Genomic DNA, 27,943 nt, shown 5'->3' on the forward strand with positions numbered 1-27,943 from the left:
TTTCGGATCGGCTCCTCTGGATCCGCATTAGGGGGACGACCCGCCCGCGGCAGCCTCCCCCGTGACCTTGGCGAAGAGACTGTTTGCAGGAGCCGGAAGGAAAGCGGGCTCGCCTTGGGGGGAGGACAGGCGTCTCAGGCTGCACTCCTAGCCACGCTTTCCTGGAAGTAAGCCCCATTGACTATAATGAGATTTTCTCCCAAGTAGACAAGCAGAGGATTGGGCTCTCAGGCCGGGGATCGAGCCCTGCACTCCTCCGCAGGGCTTGTTGGGAGGGCGGTGGCGGTGCCTCCTCCTCCCCCACCCCGCCTCGGTCCAAGAGTTAACCCGGCGGGCGACTCCTCCCGCCCCCGGAAGGCAGCCCACCCGAGTCAAAGTCCATGCTCACGGCGGCGGCCCCCCAGCAGGCTCGGGCGGGACTATGCCAGTGACAGCCTCCCGGCTACCTCGCAGTCTCCGCCGCCGCGATGAAGGAGAAGTCCAAGAACGCCGCCAAGACGCGCAGGGAGAAGGAGAACGGGGAGTTCTACGAGCTGGCCAAGCTGCTGCCCCTGCCCTCAGCCATCACCTCCCAGCTGGACAAGGCCTCCATCATCCGCCTGACTACCAGCTACCTGAAGATGAGAGCCGTCTTCCCGGAAGGTGAGTCCTTCTTTCTCCCCCTGAGTAGCCACCACGGGATAGAAAGAGCCCCCCTTAGGAGGAGAGGGGGGCTACTAGGCTCCGCTTGGACTTCTGCAATGCCAAGCATTGCTGGGACTGAGGCTACGATCCTATCCACGCTTTGCTGGAAGAAAGCTCCATTGGCTCAAATGGGACTTACTTCTGAGTAGACATGCATAGGCCTGTGCTCTCAGGAGTCTGAGCTCAAACCTGTTTGAAAATGAAGACCCCTGGAGGCAATCAGGGCTGCACTTGAGAGAGGGTCCTGTCCAATTCCCCTTTGTCCCACACCCCTCATGGACACACTCCTACAAAACAGGACTCAAACTTGTGTAGCGTCTGGAAAAACATCACTTGTTTGTACCACCAGTTAAAATCTCTGACTTTGCCTAAGCCCCATAAATATGTAAGAGAGAGTGGCCTGAGGGAGGCCCAAGTTTCCCTTCTTCCTCCAGAACCTGAAATCCATTTCAAGCATTTCAGTGGCAGGTTCCTTTATTCTAACAGGATTGATCAGGAGTTAAAATAAGGATTGTGGGTTGCTTGCAGCCCAAGGTTGTCCTTTAAAGAAGTCCTGAGAGTAATTTCATTGGCACTTTATTTAATAGCCCTGTTACTTCTCAACAGTGGCCTACCTTACAGGTCCCTTTACAGGAACTTACAAGAACCTTCCTTACAGGTTCCTGTGTGGATGAATAAAATACAAGCTACTGCTGTCTACAATTCATTTAACCCTAAAGTAGCCCTATTAAAGTCCTTGAAACTATAGGGCATATTTGCCATTGTATCCTGAAGACTGAGATAAGTTTCCATGTTAATAATGATGACCCGTCGTGGCACGCTCGTATTAAAACCATTATAATGATCCGTGTGATAGGTCTACTGTGGGGGTAGAGAAGGTGACTTTTCTAAAGAACTTTGCTATGGTTGATCCGTCAGTAGCCATAGAATAAACACAAACACAAACCGACCTCACTGCGTTTCCTGTTCTGTTCTAAAGTGGAAGGCAGGCAGAAGCGTGGCTAGAGGTCAATAGAAATCAACAATATTTCAGAACAAAGGCGAGGGGGTTTTCTAAAGTTATAGAAGAAAGGATAGCCTGTGTTCTTAACGCCAAAGCTTGTTTGCCAGACTACTACCACCTACTACTAGCGACGCAGAGTGGGAAAGGAAGGCTGGAGAAAATGATTCCTCTATTTCGCTGGGCCTTGATATATGCAGTAAATGTAGCCAGAGACGGCAAGCAAGTACTGTGAGTTACTAGAAAAGATACAGACCTCCAAACCGAAACGTCTGCTATTGTTCCTAAATCAAGGAAACCTGCAGGGGATAGCTGGGGTTAAAAAAAGCAAAAATTGTGTCCCCCCTCAACAAAAAGTCGGCTTCGGTAGGTGCAAGGGCCCATTTCAGCTCAACGTTGCATATACGCAACAGGGACCAAATGTATACACCCGTTGAGCAGAAATGGGTTTTAACAGGCGATTATGGATCCACGAGGTGCTAAGAAATCATCTCATTTCCTTGCACTCAGAGCTCAATCCTATGCCTGCATACTCAGAAGTAAGTCCCATTATAGTCAATGGTGCTTACTCCCAGGAAAGTGTGGCTAGGATTGCAGCCTTAATCACGCCGACCTGGAAAAAGCCAGCTAAATCAATGGCATTAACTCACTCTTAAGTAAATGGGCTGAAGATCCAGGAGGAAAGGCGGTAGTCAAATTCCAGTTTTGGTCTCAGAGAAAGGCCCATTCTTCCAATGCAAGTCCTTCGAAGTTCTTTCTGCGCATACATGACAGGAGTATATATAGCAGACGCTTTCAAGCCGCCTTGTGCAAAGCAGACACACGGGTCCTAAACGCATTTATCTGAACATAGATCCAAGGGACCTCAATTCAACGTTATCTTACATAAGTTTATTTAGGATACTTGTGCAAGGCTATAATTCTAAGCCTACTGTTAGAGGTGTTTGAAAATGGTGTCATTTACCACGTTATGTATTATGTTCTTATGTACCTAACTCAGAAGTAAACCTATTGTGTTCAGTAAGACTTAAGCGGTCATCCTACCCATGCTTTCCTGGGAGTAAGTTCCATTGACTATAATGGAACTTACTTCTGAGTAGACAGGCATAGGATGGGGCTCTTGGAGTGCAAGCCTGTCTTACTCACCGGCAACAAACACCTCTCTGCTTACTGCCATCAAAGATGTATCCCACTGAAATTAGCTGGAGCTAACTTCGAAGTAAACCTAGCCGAGTGCCAATTATAGCCAGTCTGCATATCCAGAGATTTACAGTCCAAGCTGAACTTCGAATTAACTGGAAGCGACGGGATTCCGTTCAAGCCTAGGGACTCTCGCTGATTTCAGTGGAACTAGATCGTATTCAGGAATAGAATTGAAGGTAAGTAGACTTTCTCTTCCCCCCCCCCCCCGCAGTTTCTCCACTATTTTGTTTACTAATCTCAACCGCCGCCCTCTGTTTGCTCCCAGAGCCGCGGGTAAACCTGGACCCCCTACAGTACACCCTGGCTGAAACTGACCCGATCTGCCTCCATGACGCTTTGCTCTCTCAACACCGTTGTAAATAAGTAGTAGCCCCGCTCCAGCCGAGATTCGAGCTGAGCTGACAGCAGGGGATGAAGTCTACAATCCTATCCACGCTTTCCTGAGAGTAAATCCCATTGACCTATTGACTACGATGGGACTTACTTCTGAGTAGATCTGTATAGGCTTGGGCTCCTGATTAGTTCCACCCCGCGCCGCAAACAGTCACTCAGAGCAATTTCAGTGCCCGCGCACACGCTGTTTGCAATCATTTTCATTCTCCTTGGAGATCCTTCCCCCGATTCCTCCTACTGTAGCACAGCCCAAAACTTTTTTAAAAGCCCACCAGCTTGCAAGAACGAAGAGCCACCCCCCCCCCCAAGGCAAACTGAACTTGGATCACTTGGGTGACAGACAGAAATGTCTAGCCCCCTCCCTCCACTCACGTTCCTCTCTCCCTCCGCATCAGACTACCAAAGTGACCCTGGCGGTGGAATTTGCCTTGACTGTAGCGTGTGACTTGGCTTACTCGCTTGAGTCACCTGGTACCCTCATTTCCAATGATCCATTGCTCCCAACAGGCCTTTTGCTAGCCACAGGGCTCTCCTACTAGTAAGATCCTCCTCGGTTTTGTTTACCTGCGAAATGGGATTTAATCTGCAATCGTATACGCGCTTACTTGAGAGTAAACCCCGGTGAGCACAATGCGGCTGAATTCCGAGTAAACAGCTATAGGGCTTGCAATGTTAAATTATTATTGCGTGCGGTGCTTAAAGGAGCAACAACAAACCTTCATGCCCTGAGGCGCTTACATCTCTAGAATATTATCAGGTATATTACTATCCCGAGCCTAAAAAGGTTGACTTACTAGAGATTTACCCATTAAGTAAATCTTTACTTCGTTCACTTCTGCTTGTAGGTAAGTCTGGCCTGAACTGGGGGGGGGGGGTGTCTACTGGAGGCTGGATTGAATGGTCTCTTCCAAGTGCTTTCATTCTAGGTCTGGTGTGTGAAAGAGCAGGGAGAGCGCTCTTCTGTTTGAACAAGCATGGGCTATAGTTTGACTGCTCAACCCTCTCCCAGCTCCTGAAAGATGGTCTTTAGGTTGTAAATTCTAATCTCCAAATGCTCCATGTCTACGGTCGCTTTGGCTGAACTGACCATTTCAAGTCTCATTCAAGTCCAGGGAATTCCCACCCACCCCTTCAGAAGTTACGTGAGCCTTTCTTGCTTTAGGTCAAATTAGGGCATCCTTACAGCAGAGTCTGCTTAAGGATAACCCGTGAGATCTTCGGAGGCGTTTGAAAATGGGGCAAAGCTGCTGCACAAGCTCAGCCTACAGTATTCATCTTCTAGCTGCTACCTTGTTTATCCTTCTTCTAGTAGTCGGTTCCAGCTGTCCCACGGAAATTTTGCCAGAGGCTTCCACAATCCTACAGGCGCCTACTAGAAAATAGTTACACCCACTGTTTTCAGTGGAATTTATCTTTTAATAGAGTGTGCTTATGAATCACAGCCCTGAACTGCGAATTAAGGTTACAATCCCACCCCCACTTTCCCGAGAGTAAGCCCCATTGAATAAAATGGGGCTTATTTCGGAGTAGACACGCATAGGACTGGGTTCTAAGGTTACAATCCGATAACTCTTTCCTGGGAGCAAGCCCCATTGAATATAATGGGACTTGCTTTTGAGTAGACCAGCTTGGGCTGGAAAGCCTCTGAAATACGTGCCACCTCTGGTGCATTAAAACCTTGGCAATCCCTAACGCAGTTTAGGTGCCTGGCTTCAGGTTGAAACTCTGTAAAGAGTTTATGCACTGTAAAGAATGCATGAAATCCATCCTCACGTCACACTTTGAGCACCTTGACTGTGGGTAGAGCAAGTCATTGCAGGGTATAAGAAATTCGGGCCCACAGAAGCGCATCTGTTGTTTTGCTGCTACTGCTCTGCTAACCCAGTCCAGTTGTAGCCACGTTTACTCAGAAGTAAGTCCCACTAAGTTAAGTGGTACCTATGCATGGATTTGGAGCCTTCATGTACGTGTAATCCGAGAGTTTCTTCTCCCTGGTGTAAAAAGCCCAGCAAACGCTGGTACTTAATAGTTAAACAATACTCAACCTTCCCGCACACCTGAACGTTGGAGTTGTTTATTTTAACCCACAGGAAATAGGAACTGGAGGGGCGATCGTGGGGCCAGTTCGGGGATAACGGGGTGACCACTCATCGAAGGAGAGAAATGAAATGAAAGGCTGATTACTATTCTCTCGGTAGACTGCAATCCTTTCCACCCTTTCCTGGGAGTAAATCCCATTGACTTGAATGGGGCTTACTTCCGAGTAGAAATGCATAGGCTTGGGCTCTTCCTAAGGCTAAATCTCCTCTCTTCCTAATTTGAATGGCCTGTCCGGACACAGATGGGGGGAGAAAGAATCAGGAGGTTAAAAGCGTCTGGTTTCCACTCGTAGCTCCACGCACGACCCGGATAAATCAAAGCAGTGGGTTTTAAGCCGTTGCTGCCCAACGTTGCATATACGCAACAGGGATCAAATGTGTACACCTGGGGACTGGGCCGTAATGGCTTAAAGCGGTTTCAAGCCGCAATCTTATTCTGCAAGTTTAGCTGCGTTGGCTGTAAGTCTTTAAGGAGTTGATCAAATTCTCCAAATTAAGCACCAGAAAGTTTTAGTTGAAGGGGTGGGTGAGTGAGTGAGTGTGCCTGCCTTGTCGAGAAAATCTTGGAAAATGTGGAGGGACTGGGAAGTGCTCTTATTCAGGTACAGAAGAAAGAAAAATGCTTCCGATCTTACAAGTAAAAGGAATACGCACACACTAACATATTAGTACCTACTAACTACACACTAACACATTCGTACCTGTTAGGTACACACTAACATATTAGCACCTACTAGGGCAGCACGTAGATCCCAGTCAGCTCTTGGGGACATACTTCCGAGTCGACGTAATTTACAGTTTACGTAATTTAATAACCTTTGCGAGTTATTGAATAAAATGATCGTAGTAACGACGGCCGTAATACCGTATTATGGAGTACTGTGTAACTCGACGATCTCCCGTGATTCCTGTGATTCTAAATGCTGGGAAGGGCGTCTGTCCCCGTGTGAACGAATGACTGAAGGGAGAAGGGCAGGCCTGAGTCCTGACTCGGGGCCTCTTAGGTAGGCTGCAGTTTCTTCCCCCAGCCCAGTCCCTCACTTTGGGCTTCCTTAAGGCGAAAAGGTCTCCTATAGGAATGCGGTTTCTATGCAGAGGGCAGTTCGGATAACTGGTGTTGGGGCAAATCGAAGTTGAGAGGGACTCTGGCTTGTCTGCAGTTTGCCAGTGTTTAGGATCAGGACGTGGAGCTCTCGAGGAGCCTCTCAGAGCCTGCTTGTTAGAACGTAAGAACAGCCCTGCTGGATCAGGCCATAGGCCCATCTAGTCCAACTTCCCGTATCTCGCAGTGGCCCACCAAATGCCCCAGGGAGCACACCAGATAACAAGAGACCTGCATCCTGGTGCCCGCCCTTGCATTGACATAACCCATTTCTAAAATCAGGAGGTTGCACATACACATCATGGCTTGTAACCCATAATGGATTTTTCCTCCACAAACTTGTCCAATCCCCTTTTAAAGGCATCCAGGCCAGATGCTGTCACCACATCCTGCTGCAAGGAGTTCCACAGACCAACCACATGCTGAGTAAAGAAATATTTTCTTTTGTCTGTCCTAACCCTCCCAACACTCAACTTTAGTGGATGTCCCCTGGTTCTGGTATTATGTGAGAGTGTAAAGAGCATCTCCCTATCCACTCTGTCCATCCCCTGCATAATTTTGTATGTCTCAATCATGTCCCCCCTCAGGCGTCTCTTTTCTAGGTTGAAGAGGCCCAAATGCCGTAGCCTTTCCTCATAAGGAAGGTGCCCCAGCCCCGTAATCATCTTAGTCGCTCTCTTTTGCACCTTTTCCATTTTCACTATGTCCTTTTTGAGATGCGGTGACCAGAACTGGACACAAAACTCCAGGTGTGGCCTTACCATCGATTTGTACAATGGCTTTATAATATCGGCTGTTTTGTTCTCAATACCTTTTCTAATGATCCCAAGCATAGAATTGGCCTTCTTTACTGCCACCGCTCATTGGGTCGACCCTTTCATCGACCTGTCCACCAGTTGTTGACTAAATCGCCTTCCACACGTGGCTGAAACGTCCCCTTCTGGAACTATCAATCCCTGTAATAAAGTCCATCAATTGCACCGTCCCTGGGGTGGCCAGGTTCCTTATGCCGGGAGTTCTTCTGACTCGCGTCTTCCCTTCAGAGGTCAGGGTTTCGCTGTGGCGGGGTGGGAAACTCGTGTACGTCTGAACGCAAGAATCGATTTTGCAGGCTTCGCTACCAAGTACCTCTGAGAGTTTTTCCTCGTCCGCCCAGAGACAAGTTGCAAACCCAGAGCTGTTTGCTGCACAGGGCTACTCTTTCAGAGAGAGGGTGGGGGGTTGGTGGGTTGAGATTTTACAATCGTAGGGGGAAAAGTATGCAGTTTCGGTCGGCTCTGGCGTTCTTAAGTCCAGTAATTCTGGAAAAGCCTGGGAGGTGCTTCCTCGTGTATTCTCAGCTTCCCCTCCGCCCGTCCCCCCTTCTCTTTTAAGGCTTTTCTTTCTCGAAGGGGGGCAGGGATTGGAAACACAACAACGGACCAGCAGTCCAATCCCCTGCATGACTACTCAGAAGGAAGTCCCATTATAGTCAATAGGGCTTGCTCCCAGGTAGGTGTGGATAGGATTGTGGCCGAAGAGCCCAATCCTGCGCGTGTCTACTCAGAAGCAAGTCCCATTGTGTTCCATGAGACTTACTCCCAGGGAAGTATGGCTAGGATTGCTGCCTGAAACAGCTGGAACGTCTTAAAGTCAAGACCGCTACCCAGATCCTCCATCCCACCTTGTGATCCAGGGGAATTTGCTACGGGTAACCTGGTCCTGCAGGTCTAAATCCAAACCACATTAGTTCTCCCTCTTGGTGAATTTCTCAGGGTTGAAACAAAGCGGAACTGCAAGCGTTAATGTTATATTCGCCTCTAGAATATATCTCAAGGACAAGCACACGTTGAAAATAATTTTCCTCTCCCCAGAGGCTGGAGGGATTGTCTGGTCTTCCAGTTTCTAAGTTTTTCCTAAGCTTTAGCTAGGTTTCTAAGCTAAATCTACGAGATTTAGTGAATCCACTAGGTTGAGCCTTTTTCTGTTGGGCTTGGACTTTGGAGAAGTTTCCCCTGCATGGCTTGGAAAAGAAGGGGGGGAGTCGGTGGAGAAACGGAGAGCCCAATCCTATCCACGCTTTCCTGGGAGTAAGACCCGCTGACCTTCAAGGGATTTACTTCTGAGTAGACACGCATAGGATTGGGCTGTGAAGCATCGTGGGGTCCTCTAGAAGGAGCAGCCCTCCAGCCTCTTCCCCGAAGCCCGATCCTCCATCGGGTGGGATCGGGTGGGAGGCAAGTTGCTACCGGCAGCAGCGCCCCCAGGGAGTCCGACCAGTCCCGCCAGTCAAGGCGTTCACCAGCCGGCCGCTTGTGGGCTTAGCCTCGCCGCCTCAATCCTGGTCTCGATTTGGAGATCAGACCCCAGACGATTTTTAGCAGATGTGGGGTGAGGATCCCCCCCTTGACCCAGCCGAGCCCTGACTGAGAATCCCCTGCTGGCCCCCAGGAGGTGAAAGTCACAGGAGGGTCTGCTGGAGGCGCAAAGATCTAATCCTGGGGGGATCGAGTGTGTGGCTCTTGATCCTGCTCTCTCTGGCCGCCTTTCTCCCCTTTCCCTCCCAGATGGTTTTTGTGGTGACCTTCAGGATGCACCAATTAAAGTCCAGGCAGGAGGCAGCCACCTCGCCCTGGAGCACCAGCCGCTCTTGGGATGGGATTTTTGGCCCAAGATTTTATTGCTGCAGAACAAAAATATAGCCAGGGATTTTTTCCCCCTCCCCCTCCGCCCCCTTTCTTCTCCTTGGCCATTAATTTATTTTTTCCAACACGGAGTAAATAGCCAAGGAGAGGAAAGAAAACATCCCGGGGTTCAGCGGCAGATTGTGTCACCCGCGGTTAAAGTGTGACTCCGCGTACCGTAGAAAATGGACTTTTAAAACGACCTGCTCTGGAATGATTAAACCAAAGTGGGAGGCGGGCTGCTTAATGAGTGACTTCACACACACACACACACACAGCCTTGTCGCCTGAATTGTGAAAGCCTTGCGAAACATTCAGCGTTACCTTCTGACCAGCTTTGAGGTTTCCAACTCCAGTCCTGCAGCTCAACCTCCTGCGATCGTCTAAGGACGAAGGCATTCGGGTGGCTTCCTTGAGATGCGCCCCTACAGGATTTCTATGGCTCGCTTACCGTCTGCGAGACGAGCCTGCTTGGGTTGGTCTCCGCTTTAGGGGTCCTCTCCCTAACAGACCACGAGAAACACCGTTTCTGCCCAGACAGAGAGCTTGGGAAGTTAGTTCAGTTGGTCCTAGGACAGGGTCCCAAGGCGGGAGGGAGGATCCGCACAGTTCCGTGGGGCCAGAGGGCTGGGAATCGGGGGTGATGAACTCTACTTATCAGATACCCCGCACTCCTAAACAGGAATCGTTGGGTCATAATTGAAAACCGTACTTCTGACTCCAACTCAATATGTGTAGGATACTGAGAGCCCTGTCTCTACTCAGAAGTAAGTCCCAGAGTCCCATGACTGTAGTCAATGGAGCTTACTCCCAGGAAAGTGGGGCTAGGATTGCAGTCTCAGTGCACAATCCTATCTAATTTTCCAGTACCGGTGCTGCTGTGCCTATTGGGTATGCACAGTTTCCTGTGTTGGGGAGGCAGTCTTGGAGGACTCCTCAAGGTATGGAAACACTTGTTCCCTTACCTTGGGGCTGCATTGTGACTGCCCCAGTGTTGGAAAGTTGAATCGGATTGGGCCCTCAGAGCCCAATCCTAGCCACACTTTCCTGGGAGTAAGCTTTGTTGGGAGCGATCCTTTGTTGTGCAAGCGAAAAGATTAAGTTTTTCAGCGTGTTCTGGTGTTCAAGATTATTGGGTGTACTGGAAGTCTGCCTAATCTGGCTGCCGGTCTCTGGCATTAGCCTCTTCCTCTGCGTGCAAATCAAGAATCGGGGCCTGTCGTTTTAAAATTGTTCTTTCGGATTCACTGTGCACACTGATCACACAATTCACTGCATTTATTTGTCATTTCTAGACCAGCTAAATGCAGCAAATTTATTTACTACAGGGAGAAAGGGCCCAAATCCTATTCAACTTTGCAGCAGTGATGCAGCCTTACCAATGGGGTGTGTGTGCTATATCCTGTAGCAGGAGTGGGGGAGAGTCCTGAAGTCCTCTCCAAGATAAGGGAATGTTTGTTCCCTGACTTCAGGGTTGTGTTGTGGCTACACCAGCACTGGAAAGCTGGATAGGATAGGGCCCTCAGACCCATTGGATTTACGTCTGCGTAGACCTAAGCTCCCACAAGGTTGCATAGCTCTGCAGAAGTAAATTTCCAGTGATTGGATTGGATTTCTTTGCAAACAAACGTGTTTAGCATGGGGCTGAGAGTGTGAAAGTGCCTCAGACAAATGATTAATATTATTAATAATAATCAGCCCTATTAATAATAATAATAATAATAAACCGCTTTTCAACAAAAAAGTTCACAAATTGTGACCAAAGATTTACTCACAGAAATGTCAGCCATCGCCAGAGATTTTGCTGTGAGTTTGAATCTGAGTTTCATTTGAACCTGAAGCTACTTTCAAGGTCAGGACGCGAGAAGAGAAGGGGCTTTCTATAAGAATCTTCACAGCACCCCTCGAAAGAGGAAAACTCACCGGAGGGAATTCCTCTTCAAAAATGACGCATGCCAGCCAGGTGCAGTTTTTAGAAGCCTTGATGGTCAACTTCGTAATCTGCTGTCCCATTATTAAAACCCATTTCTGCCCAGCCCATAGGTGTACACATTTGGTCCTTGTTGCGTATACGCAACGTTGGGCAGAAATGGGGCAGGCTTTACGGGGCAAATCACCAGGCAAAAGGGTGGAATTTCTTACCCTTCCAGGTGGCAGCTAATGGAAATATAAGTAGGAGAGGCAGTTATTTCAGGTAAAGCCACCTGGACTACACGCATGATGTGGTGTAGGTGGTGGCCACATTCTTCCCGGCCCAGATCCATCTCCCTGTCTTTAGCATCCTAGGTATTCTTTGCCTGTCTCCCAACACCGTTTGCTCCACCATCCTGGCTGGCTTTGGTCAAGAAGGCTGTGCTCTAACGATTGTATACTGGTTTTAGGCAGTAAAAATCACGAGGGGTTGTAGTTAAGAAAGTTCGTCTTCACTATATAAATACCATTGAAATAAACGGGATGACTTCGTCGTGACTAAGTTCAAAGTAAGGTCCAAGCCTTCATTAGGATCGGGGAAATAGACGACAAGCTTTCGCATGGACTGGAGGAATTTAATTTTCGTAGGAGAAAATCCCTGGTGTTTGGCCGCGGATTTTCCAGGAAGTGCCTTGCATCCTCTAAGGGTGAGGCTGACTAGATGAGAGCACTGTCCTTAAGTTTATCGGAGTTCATTTAAGCCGTTTCAGCCCAACGTTGCATATACGCAACAGGGACCAAATGTCCGGTGGACCAGGCAAAAAATGGGTTAATCCAATTAGTTCCTTTATCCATCGCAGCCAAGAACTCTGGGGCATCTAAGTGGCTCTTTGGTGCCTAATTCTGAGGTGACAGACCTGCGGTGGTCAACCTGTGTGTGGGCAAGTATCACTTCAGACTGCAGCCCAGGAACTCAGTGCTTCATACACAACCAACTGAAAGGAATTAGGATTCTCGCCCTCTCTTCTCCCTGCCATGCTTGTTTCCAATGTGCAGGGCCTATCTGTCTGGGCATCTGCAGTCTGTCCAAAGATCATGAAAAGTAGGCTCTAGAACAGTGGTTTCCAAACTGTGGATCGGGACCCACCAGTGGGTCGGCGGGATCCATTTTTGGGTGGGTAGTAAAACTGTCAAGGTTTAGGCTATGTTCATCAAGGGTTAAAAAAGCAGCCTCTAGAACTGCAGCAGTTTCTAAGGCTACAGAATGGCCACGATCCGGTGACCATGGAGCTCAACAGACATTCCAGAAGGCGGTTTCCCCTCTACTATAGTAAAAGGAATAAAAACAGAGGCTGGAGCTGCTGGTAAACTGAAACACTTTTTTTTACGCTCTTAAAGCTAGGTGGGTCCTGACAGAGTGTCATTTTAGAAAGTGGGTCCCAATGCTTAAAAGTTTAGGAAGCACTTCTCTAGAACTAGGTGGTTGCGCATGGACTGGAAAATTATCTGGCTTTAGTGTAGACCCATGCATGATCTCCGTGCCTTCTGACGCCCACACTGGGCTTATTTATGCTGGTGGAATGACAACTTTCAATGCCTCCCATGGAATCCGAGTAAGAACCATGAGAGCGGACTTGGTGGTTGGGAAGACCAACATTCCTTCGGGGCGCCCACCCTGGCCAAGTGGTTGGGGGTCTCTGATGAAACGCAGTTATGATCCAATCAGCCCTTCTTCGTTCAGTGTTGATAGGAGAGGCTGAGCCAGCTCTCCACCCTGCCTAAATATACTGTTATCGGTGAGGGAGGCAAGCAGCTGGGAGATTCTGGGGATTAGAAAATCCTCCCTGCCTTAGCAACGACAAGAGAAGAGGTGCTTGTACATTGCTCTTCGTGGGGCCGGGGGGGGGGGGGAACCTTCTGATATCCAGTGCTTTAAACTCCAAAGTTCCCGATAATCCCAGTGCTTGTCCTGGGTGAAATTAAACCCACTGAGAACCCAATCCTAGCCACATCTACTCAGAAGTAAATCCCATCGTAGTCAATGGGGCTTACTCCCATGTAAGTATGGATAGGATTGCAGCCTGATCCTATCTATGTAAGTGTGCATAGGATTGCAGTAGTGTAGGTCTCCTCTGCACTACTTAGGGCAGCCATTTTCAACAACTGTGCCGTGGCACACTGGTGTGCCACGAGTGGTCTACAGGTGTGCCACAGGAATTTGGAGAAGGCTATTTATTAGTCGGGTCAATGAAGGATGTGAGCCCCCACTGGCAACATGGTGTGCCTTGTCAATTGCCAAAAACCTGATGGTGGACAATTTTCGTGCCTTATCAGTGTGCCAGGAGACGAAAAAGGTTGAAAATCGCAGACTTAGGCACAGGCTCCATCCATTCCAGCGATGCTCACTTTCTCGAATGTATTTAAGAAATCATGACATGGGAATCCTGAAACCACACACTTGATGACTGTATTATTTCTATGTTTGAATGATTTCGAGGGTTAGTCCGCCCGATCCGGAGGATTCAAGGCGGCTTAACAGCAGTTAAGTTGCACATAGGGGTTGTCTATATGTAGTACGTACGTCCTTCGAAGCACATAGAAGACCAATAATGTACCAATGAGGAGTGGAAAAGGGAGAAACAGAGTGTTTTATACCACTGAAAGCAACAAAAAGAACCCCCCCCCCCAATACTTGGTCAGTTTCTTGGAAAATGGGGAAGGAGGCGAGCAGAAAGAGTGGCCCTTGGGGCATGTCAGCGGAACTTTCACATACTGGAAACCAGTTGGAAGGAAGGCGCTTCGAAAGCGGAGTGTTTAGTGCTGTTCCGCGTCTCATGAAATGACCATTCATTCATACATACAGTGGCAGCTCTTTCTCGATTAAGACTGCGATCATACGTACGTACATAGGGAGTACGTCTCACCAAATTCCACGAAACTTCAGATAATAAGGAGATCTACGTCGGATTTTGCGCAGTAGAGAAAGTAGGGGCTTCATTCAGTCATGATTTTGCGGTCCGGCTCTGGACCTGCAAGTTTGGCTGGTCAGAGCCATAGGCATTGACCACCCTGAGTCAGCAGTTTGCCCACCCTCGCATTTATGGGTGCGAGGGTAATAAGTTTCTCCATATTTATTATTTGCATACCAGTATATATAACCACCCTAGATATATAATTGCCCACACTGGAGAAAAAAAAAAAAGTCACTCACTCACCTCTAGAAGCCTGACTATGGACTGGTGGGGTTTTAAAGAACGTGGCTGCTGGATTGCCGTTTCATAAATGAAGCCTCACCTCTTGTCGAGGCTACAATGAATGGCCAAGGAAATGAAGGAGACAGCCTAGTTCAGTGGTTCTCCAACTTTTAGCACCGGGACCCACTTTTCAGAATGAGAATCTGTCAGGACCCACTGGAGGGATGACATGACCGGAAGTGACATCAACAAGCAGGAAGAGTTTTAACAATCCTAGGCTGCAATCCTACCCACACTTACCCAGGCTTAGGTCCCATTGACTATCGTTGTTAAAATCATAGACAGCCTCTTAAAAGTACAGAGCTGTAACATTTCCCCAACTGCAGTCACATACCATGGCAGTACCAAGTTAATATATTGAAAATAAAAAATTGAAATGAATGGGCACCCACCTGAAATGGGCTCGCGACCCACCTAGTGGGTCCCGACCCTCAGTTTGAGAAACACTGGGCCCTAGTTCCTTCTGGTGCTTATCCCACCCCTGGGCTCCAACAACAAAATGCTTTGTGTTTCGGGTGGTCAGCAGACCGTCTGCTTTGGTTGGAAGGTGATCTGTCAAGGACCGGTTGTAGATCTTGTCCTTTGGATTCCATCGAGGCTGCCCCAGACTCCCCCAACTGCTGGTGCCCGGCTGGACTGTCGAGGTGGAGGAAGGACTTGCCCCAGGATGCTGATTTTGATTGTTTCCACCCCACAGGACGATGGCTTTGGAGCCTCTTCCAAGGCATGGGAGCGTCTCGCTCGCTTCTTCAGAGCCAGGGTTATGCCAGTTAGCCAGGCAAAAGGTATTCTCTGGGCGTGCTAAGAATTTATACCCGAACAAGAGAATGGCATGATAGAGATGCCACAACACACGGAATGCACACCAGGCGACCACAGGCACTGACAGCGCAAGCCTATGCGCGCTTACTCAGAAGAAAGTCCCACTGTGTTCAATGAGGCTTACTTCCAGGAAAGTGTGTATGAGACTGCATTCTGAAACAGGCGAGGGGGGGTTCCCCCAGGACAGTGGCGTAGCTCGAGGGGGAGCAAAGCACTAAGTTTTGCAGGGAGCCTCATTGCTCCCTGCAAAACTTCGTGTTTTGCACCCCCTCGAGCTACGCCACTAGGGCCCCGGGCCTTTACAAAGCAAACTATACAGCACGAAAACCAATTTATTACAAAATAAATAAAAGGGGGCCCCCATCAGGCGTCATCTGGGAGCCCAATGCCAGCCCTCAGCGCCCCTTTTCTGAAAGGCAGCGTCGTGCCCGTCCGAAGAGCATCAAGCTGGATGGGCTTCTCCGCTCTCTCCGATTTGGAAGGTCTGGGGCTCGATCAAATCGACGGGGGATGTCACTGTCATCGCTACTCACTGTGAGCCCAACCCTATCCAACTTTCCAGTCCTGAGGCTGCCGCGCCAATGGGACCTGCAGGGCATCAGAAAGACCTCCTCAAGCTAGGGGCATCTTTGTTCCCTTACATCAGAGCTGCACTGCGGCTGCATTGGTGCGGGAAAGGATTGGGCCCTAGGCCCGGTATCTCTGATTTGCAGCTAGGAAGGCAGGGAGGGTCTTCGCGTCTATACGTCTGGAGGAGAAACTGGTTGAGATGTGTTGATAAAAGGGGAAGGCTTCATCCTTCCTTCCCCCCCCCCGTCTCTTCCCACCCCCTTTATTCCCATTACAAGCAGGGCCTTATTGCCAGCGAAGTGGAAGGGACACAAACTGCTCGTGGCTCTGCATCGGCTGGTTTAATTAGCAGGCACTGAGGATAGATACAACTCTCCCCGTGTGTGTGGGGGTGTGTGTGTGCTGTGCTCTGTGTGTGTGGGGGTGGGTGATGCTCTGCTGTGTGTTGCTGTGCAGGTGTGGAAAACCGCTGGAGCGCTGGCTGGCTCCTCTGTTCTGAAGGGCCAGTGCTCCACGCCAGCTCCACAACTCCTGTCGGGGTTTGCAGTCTAGGAAGCCTGTGGTCCGCGAACCTGTTCAGATCGCCTTGCTCCGGCTTCATCTTTATTTGGCTGGGATTTTTCTCAGTAGCGGTGCCGCGAGGAACTGGATTCCAGTCGTTTCTTCGGAGGTTGCTGCCTGCCACACGTCCTCGCAACTCAGCGCTGCTCCAAAGTGCTTGCTCGAAAGCAAGCCTCAGTCATCGGGGTGGACTGACTTCTAGAGTAGACCTGATCAGGAGGATTGCAGTGGGGCCATTCCCCCCCCCCCTTGAAAGAGCAGCTTGCATTTCCGCACGGACTGCGCCCAGACCGTGATTCAGAGACCACTGGCGGTCAAGTGTATCAGTTTCCAGCTCCGATTCCCGGCCGCCCAGCAGCAGCGAGGCTGGCCACGTCTCGAGCAGGCTGGCCGGGAGCAGGTGCGGCGGGGAAGGCCAGTGCCTGCCTGCCTGCCCTCCCCCCCCCCCGCGCCTGCAGTAGCCAAGCCAAATCCTCCTGAGAAAGGTCGGAGGGAGGGCTTCGCGGGACCACCAAGGAACCTTCCCTGAGCAGGGCAGGGCTGGTTCTCTCCCCCCCCCCCCATGGCATGACCGACCTAAGAAAGGAACCCTCTGCAGCCTCTGCCACCCCCCAATCGAAGACTGACAGAAGCAAGGCGCAGCAAGAGACTCCCAGGCCCATGATACTCCTCAACAGTGGCCTACCTCGCAGGGCTCTTGCATGGATGATAAAATATAAGCTACCACTTACAGTCCATCTTTACAATCCAGTGAACCCCAAAGTCTCCCTATTAAAGTCCTGGAAAATGTATTTGTCATCGCAACCTGAAGACTGAAATCCGTTTCATAAGAACCTAAGAACAGCCCCGCTGGATCAGGCCATAGGCCCATCTGGTCCAGTTTCCTGTATCTCACAGCGGCCCACCAAATGCCCCAGGGAGCACACCAGATAACAAGAGACCTGCATCCTGGTGCCCTCCTTGGCATTGGCATTCTGACATAACCCATTTCTAAAATCAGGAGGTTGCACATATACATCATGCGTTGTAACCCATAATGGATTTTTCCTCCAGAAACATGTCCAATCCCCTTTTAAAGGCATCCAGGCCAGATGCTGTCACCACATTCTGCAGCAAGGGGTTCCAAAGACCAACCACCGCTGAGAAAAGAAATATTTTCTTTTGTCTGTCCTAACCCTCCCAACACTCAATTTTAGTGGATGTCCCCTGGTTCTGGTGTTATGTGAGAGTGCAAAGAGCATCTCTCTATCCACTTTAAGCTTCCCATGCATAATTTTGTATGTCTTAATCATGTCCCCCCTCAGGCACCTCTTTTCTAGGCTGAAGAGGCCCAAAGGTGCCCCAGCCCAGTAATAATCTTAGTCGCTCTCTTTTGCACCTTTTCCATTTCCACTATATCCTTTTTGAGATGCGGCGACCAGAACTGGATGCAATACTCCTGGTGTGGCCTCACCATCAATTTGTACAACAGCATTATAATATTAGCGGTTTTGTTTTCAATACCTTTCCTAATGATCCCAAGCATAGAATTGGCCTTCTTTACTGTCACCGCACATTGGGTCGACACTTACATCGACATGTCCACCACCACCCCAAAATCTCTCCTGATCTGTCACAGACAGCTCAGAACCCATGTGAAGTTTTGATTTTTTGCCCTAATGTGCATGACTTTACACTTACTTACATTGAAATGCACCTGCCATTTTGCTGTCCATTCTGCCAGTTTGGAGAGATCCTTCTGGAGCTCCTCACAATCACTTCTGGTCTTCACCACTCAGAAAAGTTTGGTGTCTTGTGTCATCTGCCATCTTAGCCACCTTACTACTCACCCGTCTCCAGGTCATTTATGAAGAGGTTGAAAAGCACCAGTCCCAGGACAGATCCTTGGGGCACATTGCTTTTCACCTCTCTCCATTGTGAAAATTGCCCATTGACACCCATTCTCTCTTTCCTGGTCTTCAACCAGGTCTCAATCCAGGAGAGGATTGACTGTGGAGTTTTCTCAGTAGCCTTTGATGATGCCTTCTGAAAGTCCAGATATATAATGTCCACAGGTTCTCCCGCATCCACATGCCTGTTGACCTTTTCAAATAATTCTAAAAGGTTCGTGAGGCAAGACTTACCCTTACAGAAGCCATGCTGATTCTCCCTCAGCAAGGCTTGTTCGTCTATGTGTTTTGAGATTCTATCTTTGATGAGGCATTCTACCATCTTACCTGGTATAGATGTTAGGCTGACCGGCCTATCGTTTCCTGGGTTCCCCCCCTTTCCCTTTTTAAAGATCGGTGTGACATTTGCTATCCAAATGTTTCCACATTAATAATATTAATAATAAATACAGATTAATTAATTAATAATAAATAAATAATTAACTATCGTGGAATGCATGTATTAAAACCATGACAAAGTTCCAGGTGACAGCCTGGGCCACTAGGGGGGCAGAGAAGGTGATGTTTTGAAAGCAAGCACTTTCCTATGGGGGATCCATCAGCAGCCACAGAAAAGCAGCCTCATGCCAGCGCTGGGGTGCGGGAGCCCAAGCAGGTGAAAGGAACCCAGGCTGCCCCTGAGAGGGTTTCCTTTCTGCTGACTCCAGAGCCCCAGGCCAGGCAATTCTTTTCTGGTCTTGATTACTGCATGGGAACTCGTTACCAACCCATGACATGCATGCACCCTTTCGCCATTCTTTTTTTTAACCACCATCTTGATTTTGCATTTCCCACACTCCTCCACAGCATGGCCAGGCCAGCCATGTTTGAGGTCACACTCTTGCAGTAAGCCTTAAGGAATCAGAGACTATGACCAGTCTTTGGGTCTGCAGACCCAAAGGGGAGTGAGAATCTCCACATCACCCAGCCAGACAATTAAAGGGTTAAAAAAACTTCTAAATTCACCACCACCATCCCTTGGTGAGTACAATTCAGGGTTAAACCATGTTTAACAATGGCAAAGCATGTAAGCGCAGAGACAACCAGCACAATCCTAGGCATGTCTACTCAGAAGTAAACCTCACTGTGTAAAGTTTACTCCCAGGAAAATGGGCATAGGGTTAGCAGCTTCAATGACTCAATTTACTTTGCTTGTGAATAAGGATTCAGTCCTTTGCTTGTGAATAAGGATTCACTGCTCTGGTCACTGCCAGTAAGGAAGCATTGTTTTCTGCTTTATTTTTGCTAGCATTAAAGAGAAATCAGGAAAGGTTTTGTCATTCCCTAAAGCAACAGGCCACAGTTCTCCAACAGTGGGTAGAGGAAAAATGCATTCTTTTTATTTTAAGTGAACTGGACGTTCATTATAAAGTGGGTTCTGTGATCGCATGACTTCACAAGGGCTTTTCTTTAAAATTGCGCAGTGTTCTATAGTATCCTATTAAATTTGTTAGTCCCCCAAAGCACATTTTAATACAAAGAGAAACTGATAGGCTTTAGATTCATGGTCACATGAATCATGGTCACATTGATCAAAGTACATTGGCATAGAAGATCTTTCCAGAAAGACTGATGATGTATTGGCAGGACCAGTCTATCCATGAAGCTGACTCAGGGAGTCCCAATTACCTCCTCTGCTCCCCTTTCATTCCCTGGATTGGAAAATAGATGAGGGGGTGGACCAGAGGAGGAAGAGTGGAGGAGAGAGGTAGCTAGCTAGGGCAGTGTTTCCCAACATTTGTCCTCCACTTTACATGGTCCACCTATTTGACGTACCACTGGAAGTAACTGGCAATTGCATCATCTCCAGTTACTTCTGGGTTGGGAGGCCAGACACAATGCAACAAAGAGTGTGGACGGGAGGGCTTTTATGAGCATGGAAAAGCATGCTTTGGAGCTCTGCCTGCCCAGTTGAGCCTCCTACCACTGTTGTGTCATGTTCCTGGTTTCGCTGCTGAGCATCAGATGTTCAGGGGTCTCGCAGGTACCACTAGATACCACCTCAAGTACCACTGGTGGTACCCATACCACTGGTTGAGAAACACTGAGCTAGAGCATCTTCAAAATTATCACTGATAAAAGAGGGGTGGCATTTGGCATACTACCTCAAATGCCAGAAAGTCTTGAGCTTGCCCTAAATGTTGGTGGTAATATCAAACTACTATTTAGAGCAGCTATAAAATGATACCATATTGAACGGAAGGTAGTTTCGTCTGACTCTCTGTTAAACTTTGCTGCACATAACTGCTCAGGAAGTATTTCCATTGGTGCCCTATGCCATAAATCTTTATACAAGACATCTAACGGTATATCATTTAAGAATTTCCACAAACATTATCAAATCCTTATGTAATATATTATTGTTTGAGGCATCAGTGATAATAAATAGAATCATCAAGTTGGAAGGGATCTTCAAGACCTTCTAGTCCAACTGCCTGATTGAAGCATGACAATCTTCTCTAGAACATCTTCAAAAGGTGTCTGTCAAGCCTCTGCTTGAAGATCTCCAGCAGGGGGGAACACTACCTCTTCTCTTCAAAATCTGTTCCATCATCAAACCACTCTTATAGTTAAGAAATGTTTCCGATAATCTCCAAAATCTCCCCTCCTGCTGCTAAAGGCCATTAGAGCTAGTTCTACTTTCTGGGAGAGCTTCCATGTGACAACAGGGTCTGAGTTTGCAATTATAGATATTATTAACATTGTTATTAACAGTATTTATATACCGCTTTTCAACTAAAAGTTCACAAAGCGGTTTACAGAGAAAAATCAAATAACCAAATGGCTCCCTGTCCCAAAAGGGCTCACAATCTAAAAATATGCAAAGGAATACCAGCAGACAGCCACTAGAACAGACAGTGCTGGGGTGAGGTGGGCCGGTTACTCTCCCCCTGCTAAAAAAAGGAGCACCCACTTGAAAAAGTGCCTCTTACCCAATTAGCAGGGGTATTTCTTCAAAGTATTTCTTCAAATACTTTTCTCCAAAAAGTATTCACCTTTCCAGAATCCCACCATGTGTGTTCAGATTTGCTTAAAACATGATTTCATACTCACCAGTACTTTGGATTTATTTCTGTGGTCATGTGCAATTTTAAAGGTGCCACAAGCCATCTGTATGCAGTAGGTTTTCAAAGTTGCCAAGACAGGCTTGTATAGGTTTTTTACTCCATAGTATATTTCTTGTGGCCTTAGATATTTTTCTGTCCAGACTTTTTTTTTTCTTGCACCAAATATACTGTACCTTTGATACTCAGTTATTCTTCTAATAGTATTTTGTAGGTTGCTAATGTTAAAATCTTTAGATGAGTTTGGTGTTTTCCATATCAAATTTTCAAACATATTTGTAACTTTCTTACTTACTCTTTCACCATTTGTTGTAGAGTGCAGTAGGTGATACAGTATATTTGAAACCATTGCACTGAGTTAATTGCCATTTTCCCCCCTCTAATTCGTATTCCGAACAGTGGTAGTCCATTAGCTTCAAGGGCCCAATCCTGTTCAACTTTCCAGAGCTGATGCAGTTTGCCAGCCCCAAGGTAAGGGAACAAACGTCCCCTGAACTTGAGGAGGCCATCATGACTCCCCCCGCATTGGCATGGCTTGGGATGGGGTTCCAAGTTTCTTAACCTATAAATGCCTTTGGCTTCTCAGTTTTTGAATTGTTTGTATTTGTTTGAATGAATTGCTAATGGCTAATTCAATAGTAGAATAAGAGGGGACATTGTAGGATAATGTTTCTTTACAGGTGTTTCCAAACCTGTATAGTTGTTGATAAAATGGATTTTGAATTTCCTGTACAGTCTGAAGTGCATCTGGAGAAAATGGTAGTCCTCTGCTAGTAAGGAAATTCCACAGTCTGTTCCTCTAGATATCTTTGCCATCTTCAAATTATCACATATATTAACTTTTTATTGGTAGGTAACTTAGACTTGATGACTTGGCAAATGGTGACTTAGTTAGATTACTATAATGAACAGCATTTAGAATGCGCCTGATAGTCAGTTCCCACAGTTCGGCCAATTCACAGTTTGAGAAACACTGCTCTAAATCTTTGTGGTTGAACTCCTGTAAAAATCTTTTGCATTTTTGTTCAGAATGGCAAGAGACCTGTAGGACTCTGCATGTTCCAAGTCATGTCCCCCACCCCGCCACCCCCAGTTCTGGAATTACCACCAGTCTTTACTTGTAACGCATTTTTGGTAGTCCTCCATACAGTATGGCAGTGATTTTCAACGTTTTTCATTTCATGGCACACTGACAAGCTTCTAGAATTGCCAAGGCACACCATTAGTATTTTGACAATTGCCAAGGCACACCATGCTGCTGGTTGGGGGTTCCAATCCCCCAATGGCCATACTAAAAAATGACCCTCCCCAAACTCCTGAGGCACACATGCAGACCATCCGCGCAGCACACCAGTGTGCCATGGCACAGTGATTGAAAATGGCTGTAGTATTGTCTTTAAAAAGAGATATTAACTATGGCACTCGTGTACAGTGCAAAGATCTACATATGTTTTATAAAAATCTCCTGTAAATCCACCACACCCAGGAGGTTGATTTAGCTGAGGTATTTCCTGTTTCTCTTTTTCCTCAGTAATGCTTTGGTTTGAACCTTAATGTTTCTTTCATTAGCTGTATTCCTGCAGCATATCTATGCATGTTTACTCAGAAGTAAGTCCCACAGTATTTAAAAGGACTTATTCCCAGGACTATTAGAGGAGTACTGCTCTAATTTATCAAAATACTATTCTATTTTTTTTAACTGCTTTTTCCAGATGTGTACAGTTTGGTGTAGAGTTTTGCTAACTCATTTTCAATTTACTTAGTTTCATACGTTTGCCATATTTTTTTTATGCTCTAGTACTTTGTTCCTTTGGGTTTTCTTTGCCAAGCTGTCATAAACCTTGAACATTTATTTCCAAACTCTTGTTTTTTCATTTAAATATGTCACTGCAGAAAATATTTTATCGACATCTAGAGGTTGCAATTCTTTATTTTTCCAACTAACTTTTAATAACTGTGGTTAAAACTTGTTTTCTTTGGTGCTTTTTCTGGCGTTTGAATATCAACTAATACCTTATAACCCAATTGTACTGGTTGCCCCACTGGCGGAATGAGTGTTCCACCAATGCTTACTGCCTTACAGCAGTCATAAAAGGGACTTGTGCACAGAAGTGTGCATTATCAGAACACCAGCAGGAAAGCTGGAGTCTTCCCACATGTACCTGTGGTTCCCCTGGGCCCGCCGAGGCAGGTAAGTTGGCTGGGGAGGTGGGATGAGGTGGAGGGAGGGTGGAATGAGGTAGCAACTTCGGCAGGGGGAGATGGGGAGGCAACAGGATGGGGTCTGGGATTGGGGTTCAGTGGCAGCCACCAAATCCGAGCCCACTTCCTGGACTTGATCCATCAGTACAGGCCCATATGAACCTGCAGCAGCAAATTTTCTAGTGCAGATCCGAGTAGACCCCTCCACCCTGCTGAGGATTACCCAGAAGAGACCTCTGCAACTGCCCTGTTGCAGGATACAGTGGTAGCCATTTTGGCACCACCGCAATAGTAGGGTGGGGGGGAGGAGAATAGGATTGGGCTGTTAATTTTACATTTAAAAAAAAGTTTAGTTCAGAGATGCAGATACCTCATGTGACAGCATTTATTTAAATTCAAAAGCATTCATTTAAAAATAGCTCTCTATTTCTTTTTAGTCTTTTCTCTTGAAGAAATTTGTCTGTGAAGAAATGTTTGATTTAAACTTCAAATGGGTGAATATGACTGTCTGCTAGTAAGCTGTAGAACTGTAACTGCGGGGCAATCAGATGCAGCAATACAGTGTTAGAGGACAAAACCGGCATTGACCCAAATGCATCCACTTTCAAGGAAAGGGGACCAACGGGGTTCCTCAGGCTCCAGCAGCTCCCAGTTCCTCTGCAAGTTTGGGCTCTTTGGTCCTGAATGGGAAAGCTCTCGGGCAGCAATTCCAACAGCAACAAGCTTTATTGAATACAGAGCTCAGGAAAGAAGAATCATGAGACTGTGGCTAAACTAGACTCTCATGCATAATCCATTCACTCATTTCATGTATACCTTCCGGTCAACTGATGTTGGCAACTGCAGCAGTAACCCCAGGGAAAGAGAACAGTTGGTGAGCCTCATCCTTCCCTTCATGTGGGGCCTGATTTTTAAAAATTCCTCTATTCCTCTTCCAGATATGTTGTTTTGGGTCTTTGGGTGAACTTGTCCCCTGAACGTTGGTTCTCTTTGGTATTCTGGTTCTGCTCTAGCCTCTGCCTCTGATGGTGAGGGTCAACTTGCTTACTGGAGCATTCCAGATGACTTTGAGTAAGTAATCTGCTAACTATACCTGGAACACAAATTCTCCGTCCTCCCTCAGTTTGAGCCTAGACCTGCAGACAGGACACAAATCTCCTATCTTGTTTTCTCTTGCTGGGGTGTCTCTTTGTCTCCTGCTTGGTTTCTGCTTTGAAGGGAAGTCTGTGATGAGCAGCTGCCAGCAGGTTGTTCCCCAATCATGCCTCCATTCAAGCAAACACTTCCCCAAATAGCAGGCTGCAACTTTAGCCCCAAATTGCCTTTACCTAGTTTACAAGATATTTGGTTATACTTCATGAATTTTGAACAAGCTTATTTCTCTTCCTGTATTATGTTTTCTGTAGTTGGTTTTTGTCTTGACACCATGAACCAAAATACGCCTACCAATATGCTACCAAATACCAGTAATATGCAAAACTTAAAGAAAAATCCCAACAACTAAGGGCCCAATCCTATCCAATTTTCCAGTGCTGGTGCAGTTGTGCCAGTAGGGTATGTACTGCATCCTGTGGTGGTGGTGGTGGAGGCAGTCACTGGGGCCTTCTTAAGGGAACACATGTTCTCATACCTTACCACAGGGCTGCATTGTGGCTACACCAAAGCTGGAAAATTGGATAGGATTGGGCCCTAACTCTCTAGTAGTGCAGTGCTTCCCAAACATTTTAGCTCAGGGCCCCCCTTTTTCAAATAACACTATCAGGACCCGCCTAGCTTTATACCTTACCAGCCTCTCAAGATTTTGTTTTTATCTTTGAAAAAGATAATTGTAATTATAGCAATAATAATGTAATTATAACAATATTTCTAACAAACTATGACTTTAAATAGGTAGTTGACTTTTACTTCAGTAATCCTTTAGAATTTTGACGCAACAATTGCTTTTGCTGTTTGGAGAAATTTAGATGGTTGCTGTGGTTGCTCTCGATTTTTTGACCTCTGTTTTTTTTCCCCCCTTTTATTTGGCTCATCCTGGAATGAGCATTTTGCAATAGATCTCTGTTACCTTCACTTCTGCTGAAATTTGCAAATTTTGCAGAAAATTCCAATTTCAAGTGAGTCAGAATGATTCTTTCTTGTTGATGAGTTGATGTGGAGTGAATTTAAAGTTTAAATGGATATATCCAGTAGTACAGTACAGGGATATCTCCCTAAACATGGGGGTTCCATTCCAGAACCCCCTGTGGATACCTGAAACCGTGGGGACAGGCGTTCCCTGAAACTTGTGTTCCGAGGGCCACCCCCCCCCCATCCTCCAAAGCTGAGGGGAACTCTGCTTCCCTTGCCTCTGGAAGAGAGAGTGAACTCAGCAGAGGCTGGGGACAACTGTCCCCAGTCTCTGCTGGGCTCAGACAGAGCTCTACAGCTCAAAACACTTGTGGAGAAACCAGAAGTCACATTTTAAATTGCTTATAAGGCATTACAAAGTCACTTCCAGTTTCTCTGTGAAACCGGAGGTCATGTGTTTTGAGTTGTACAGCTCAGTCTGAGCTTGGCAGAGGCTGGGGATGGACATCCTCAACCTCTGCTAAGCTCAGACTCCCCTCCAGAGGTGGGGCACGTGGGGCATGTCCAGAAGGGACATGCGTGGGTGCATGAACGCTGGAGGGCCCTGAACCCAATTCAAGGATAAATGAATCCGAGGATACAGGCTCTGTGGATATTGAGGCCCCATGTATACAATTTTTTGCATTGTAAATCTGTATGTGGACTAATATCCTTTTCAGGATTACAGGACATACAGTACTTGTATTTTTGTATGTGTATTTTTGTATGCGTAATTTGTTCTATGTCTCTGGCAGTCCAATCCTAACTAGAGCTGGTGTAGCCAGGTTGCATGGCCTGCACTGTGTTCAGTGCAAGTTAGAAGGTGGTTAGAAATCTCCTCAGGATAAGGGTTTTCCCATTACCCTGAGTAATGCCTCAGTCTGCCCTATGGGGCTACTAGCTCTGCCAGCTATTTAGCTTATAGAAGTCTGGTATAAAGATTCTTACACTCTTAGTGTGAGTAGCCATGCTCTTTTTTGTGTAAAACCAGAAAAATTCATAATTATATCCCTTGGAGTTGCAGAACTTGGTAGTTCTGTCTCAGGGCTTTAGGAACTTGCCCAAAGTTGATGATTTCAACAGGAAAAGGTATTAACACAAAAAAACCAAAATTCTACCAAGAATGTTGTCTATTAAGAATTTTGTCACTCCTTGACTCTCTTCAATATATCCTGAATTTCAGACATTTATTTTGATTCTTGAGATCTTCTCATTTGAACTTGATTTCTCTTGCAGTTTTGCTAAAGGTTGTTATTTTTCCCTGATTTGTCTGACCAAGATTTTAAGTTTCATTTGCTGTTCTGAATATGTAATTTAGTTTAGCAGCAGCATCTATGATGAAATCTTTCAAAGGTTTAATCATCTCCAGGAAACCTTTAAAGTTATTTCTCAGTTGTTTAAATTTATGTAATTTAAAATAGTTATAGCCCACCTTTCCTGCCACAATTAGGATACCCAAGGGGGTTTATAAACATATATTAAAACATATCCACGTAAAAAATGCCACTGAAAAGGCCCAACCCCTGCTGGCTGCTACACTGGCCTTAGCTAAGGACAGCACAGTGGAGCTCTCACTGATGATCTTATGGAACAGGCTGGCTGATGTGAAATAAGGCTGTATTGTAGGTACCTCAGTCCTAAACCATAAAGGGCTTTTGTTAGGACTGAAATCCTAACCACTCTGGGAGTGGTTTCCTGGGAGTAAGCCCCATTAAACGCAATGGGAGTTACTTCTAAGTAAATATGCATAAGATATAATAATAATTTGATATTATAGTCTTATATTTTATGGATTTGTACTGTAGTTTATATTAGCAACCTCGAGCCCTTTGTTATAAAAAGGAAAGGCTGTATATATATTTACTTGAGAACAAAAATACAAATAAATTGTAGTGCAAGTCATGTACTGACTTTTCCATATCTTTTTTTTCCATATCTTAACATAATGCACAGGTTTATTCAGTCTAACCACCATTTTTTATTTTGTTCCCAAGCTGGTGATGTTTCAATTTTTGTAACAATATGTAATTCTAAGGCTCCAATCTGATACCCATTTACCAAGGAGTATGCTCCACTGAACTCAATGGGACCTTATTCTGAATAAGTGGTTATTTATTTAAATGATTGGCAGCCCAATCCTATGCGTGTCTACTCAGAAGTAAGTCCTATTAGAGTCATTGGGGCTTACTCTCAGGAAAGCGTGGTTAGGATTGGGCTGTTATATCCAGATAGCCAGATTGCTGTACTTTTGGCAGGTATGCTGTAGTGTAGCCACTTCAGTCACAGCAGCAGTTAGCTGAGCAGAAGAAGTTGACCCAGGAGAGCATATGAAACAACCACGTGACTCTGATGCCTCATCTGACACTAATGAGGAGATCAC

At 46.7% G+C, this 27,943-nt stretch overlaps 1 protein-coding gene across 2 annotated transcripts in view; it reads left to right on the plus strand.

Annotated features, from left to right (window-relative positions):
- Positions 1-467: 467 nt before the first annotated feature.
- SIM2 (SIM bHLH transcription factor 2) overlaps positions 468-27,943 on the plus strand; it is a 72,413-nt gene continuing 44,937 nt past the window's right edge. For both annotated transcript variants that reach the window (XM_066620817.1, XM_066620816.1), the window contains exon 1: positions 468-642. In XM_066620817.1, coding sequence (XP_066476914.1) covers positions 468-642 — 175 coding nt within the window. The remainder of the gene's footprint in view (positions 643-27,943) is intronic.

The sequence above is a fragment of the Tiliqua scincoides genome, chromosome 3 (genome assembly GCF_035046505.1).
Source record: "Tiliqua scincoides isolate rTilSci1 chromosome 3, rTilSci1.hap2, whole genome shotgun sequence".
Lineage (NCBI taxonomy): Eukaryota > Metazoa > Chordata > Lepidosauria > Squamata > Scincidae > Tiliqua > Tiliqua scincoides.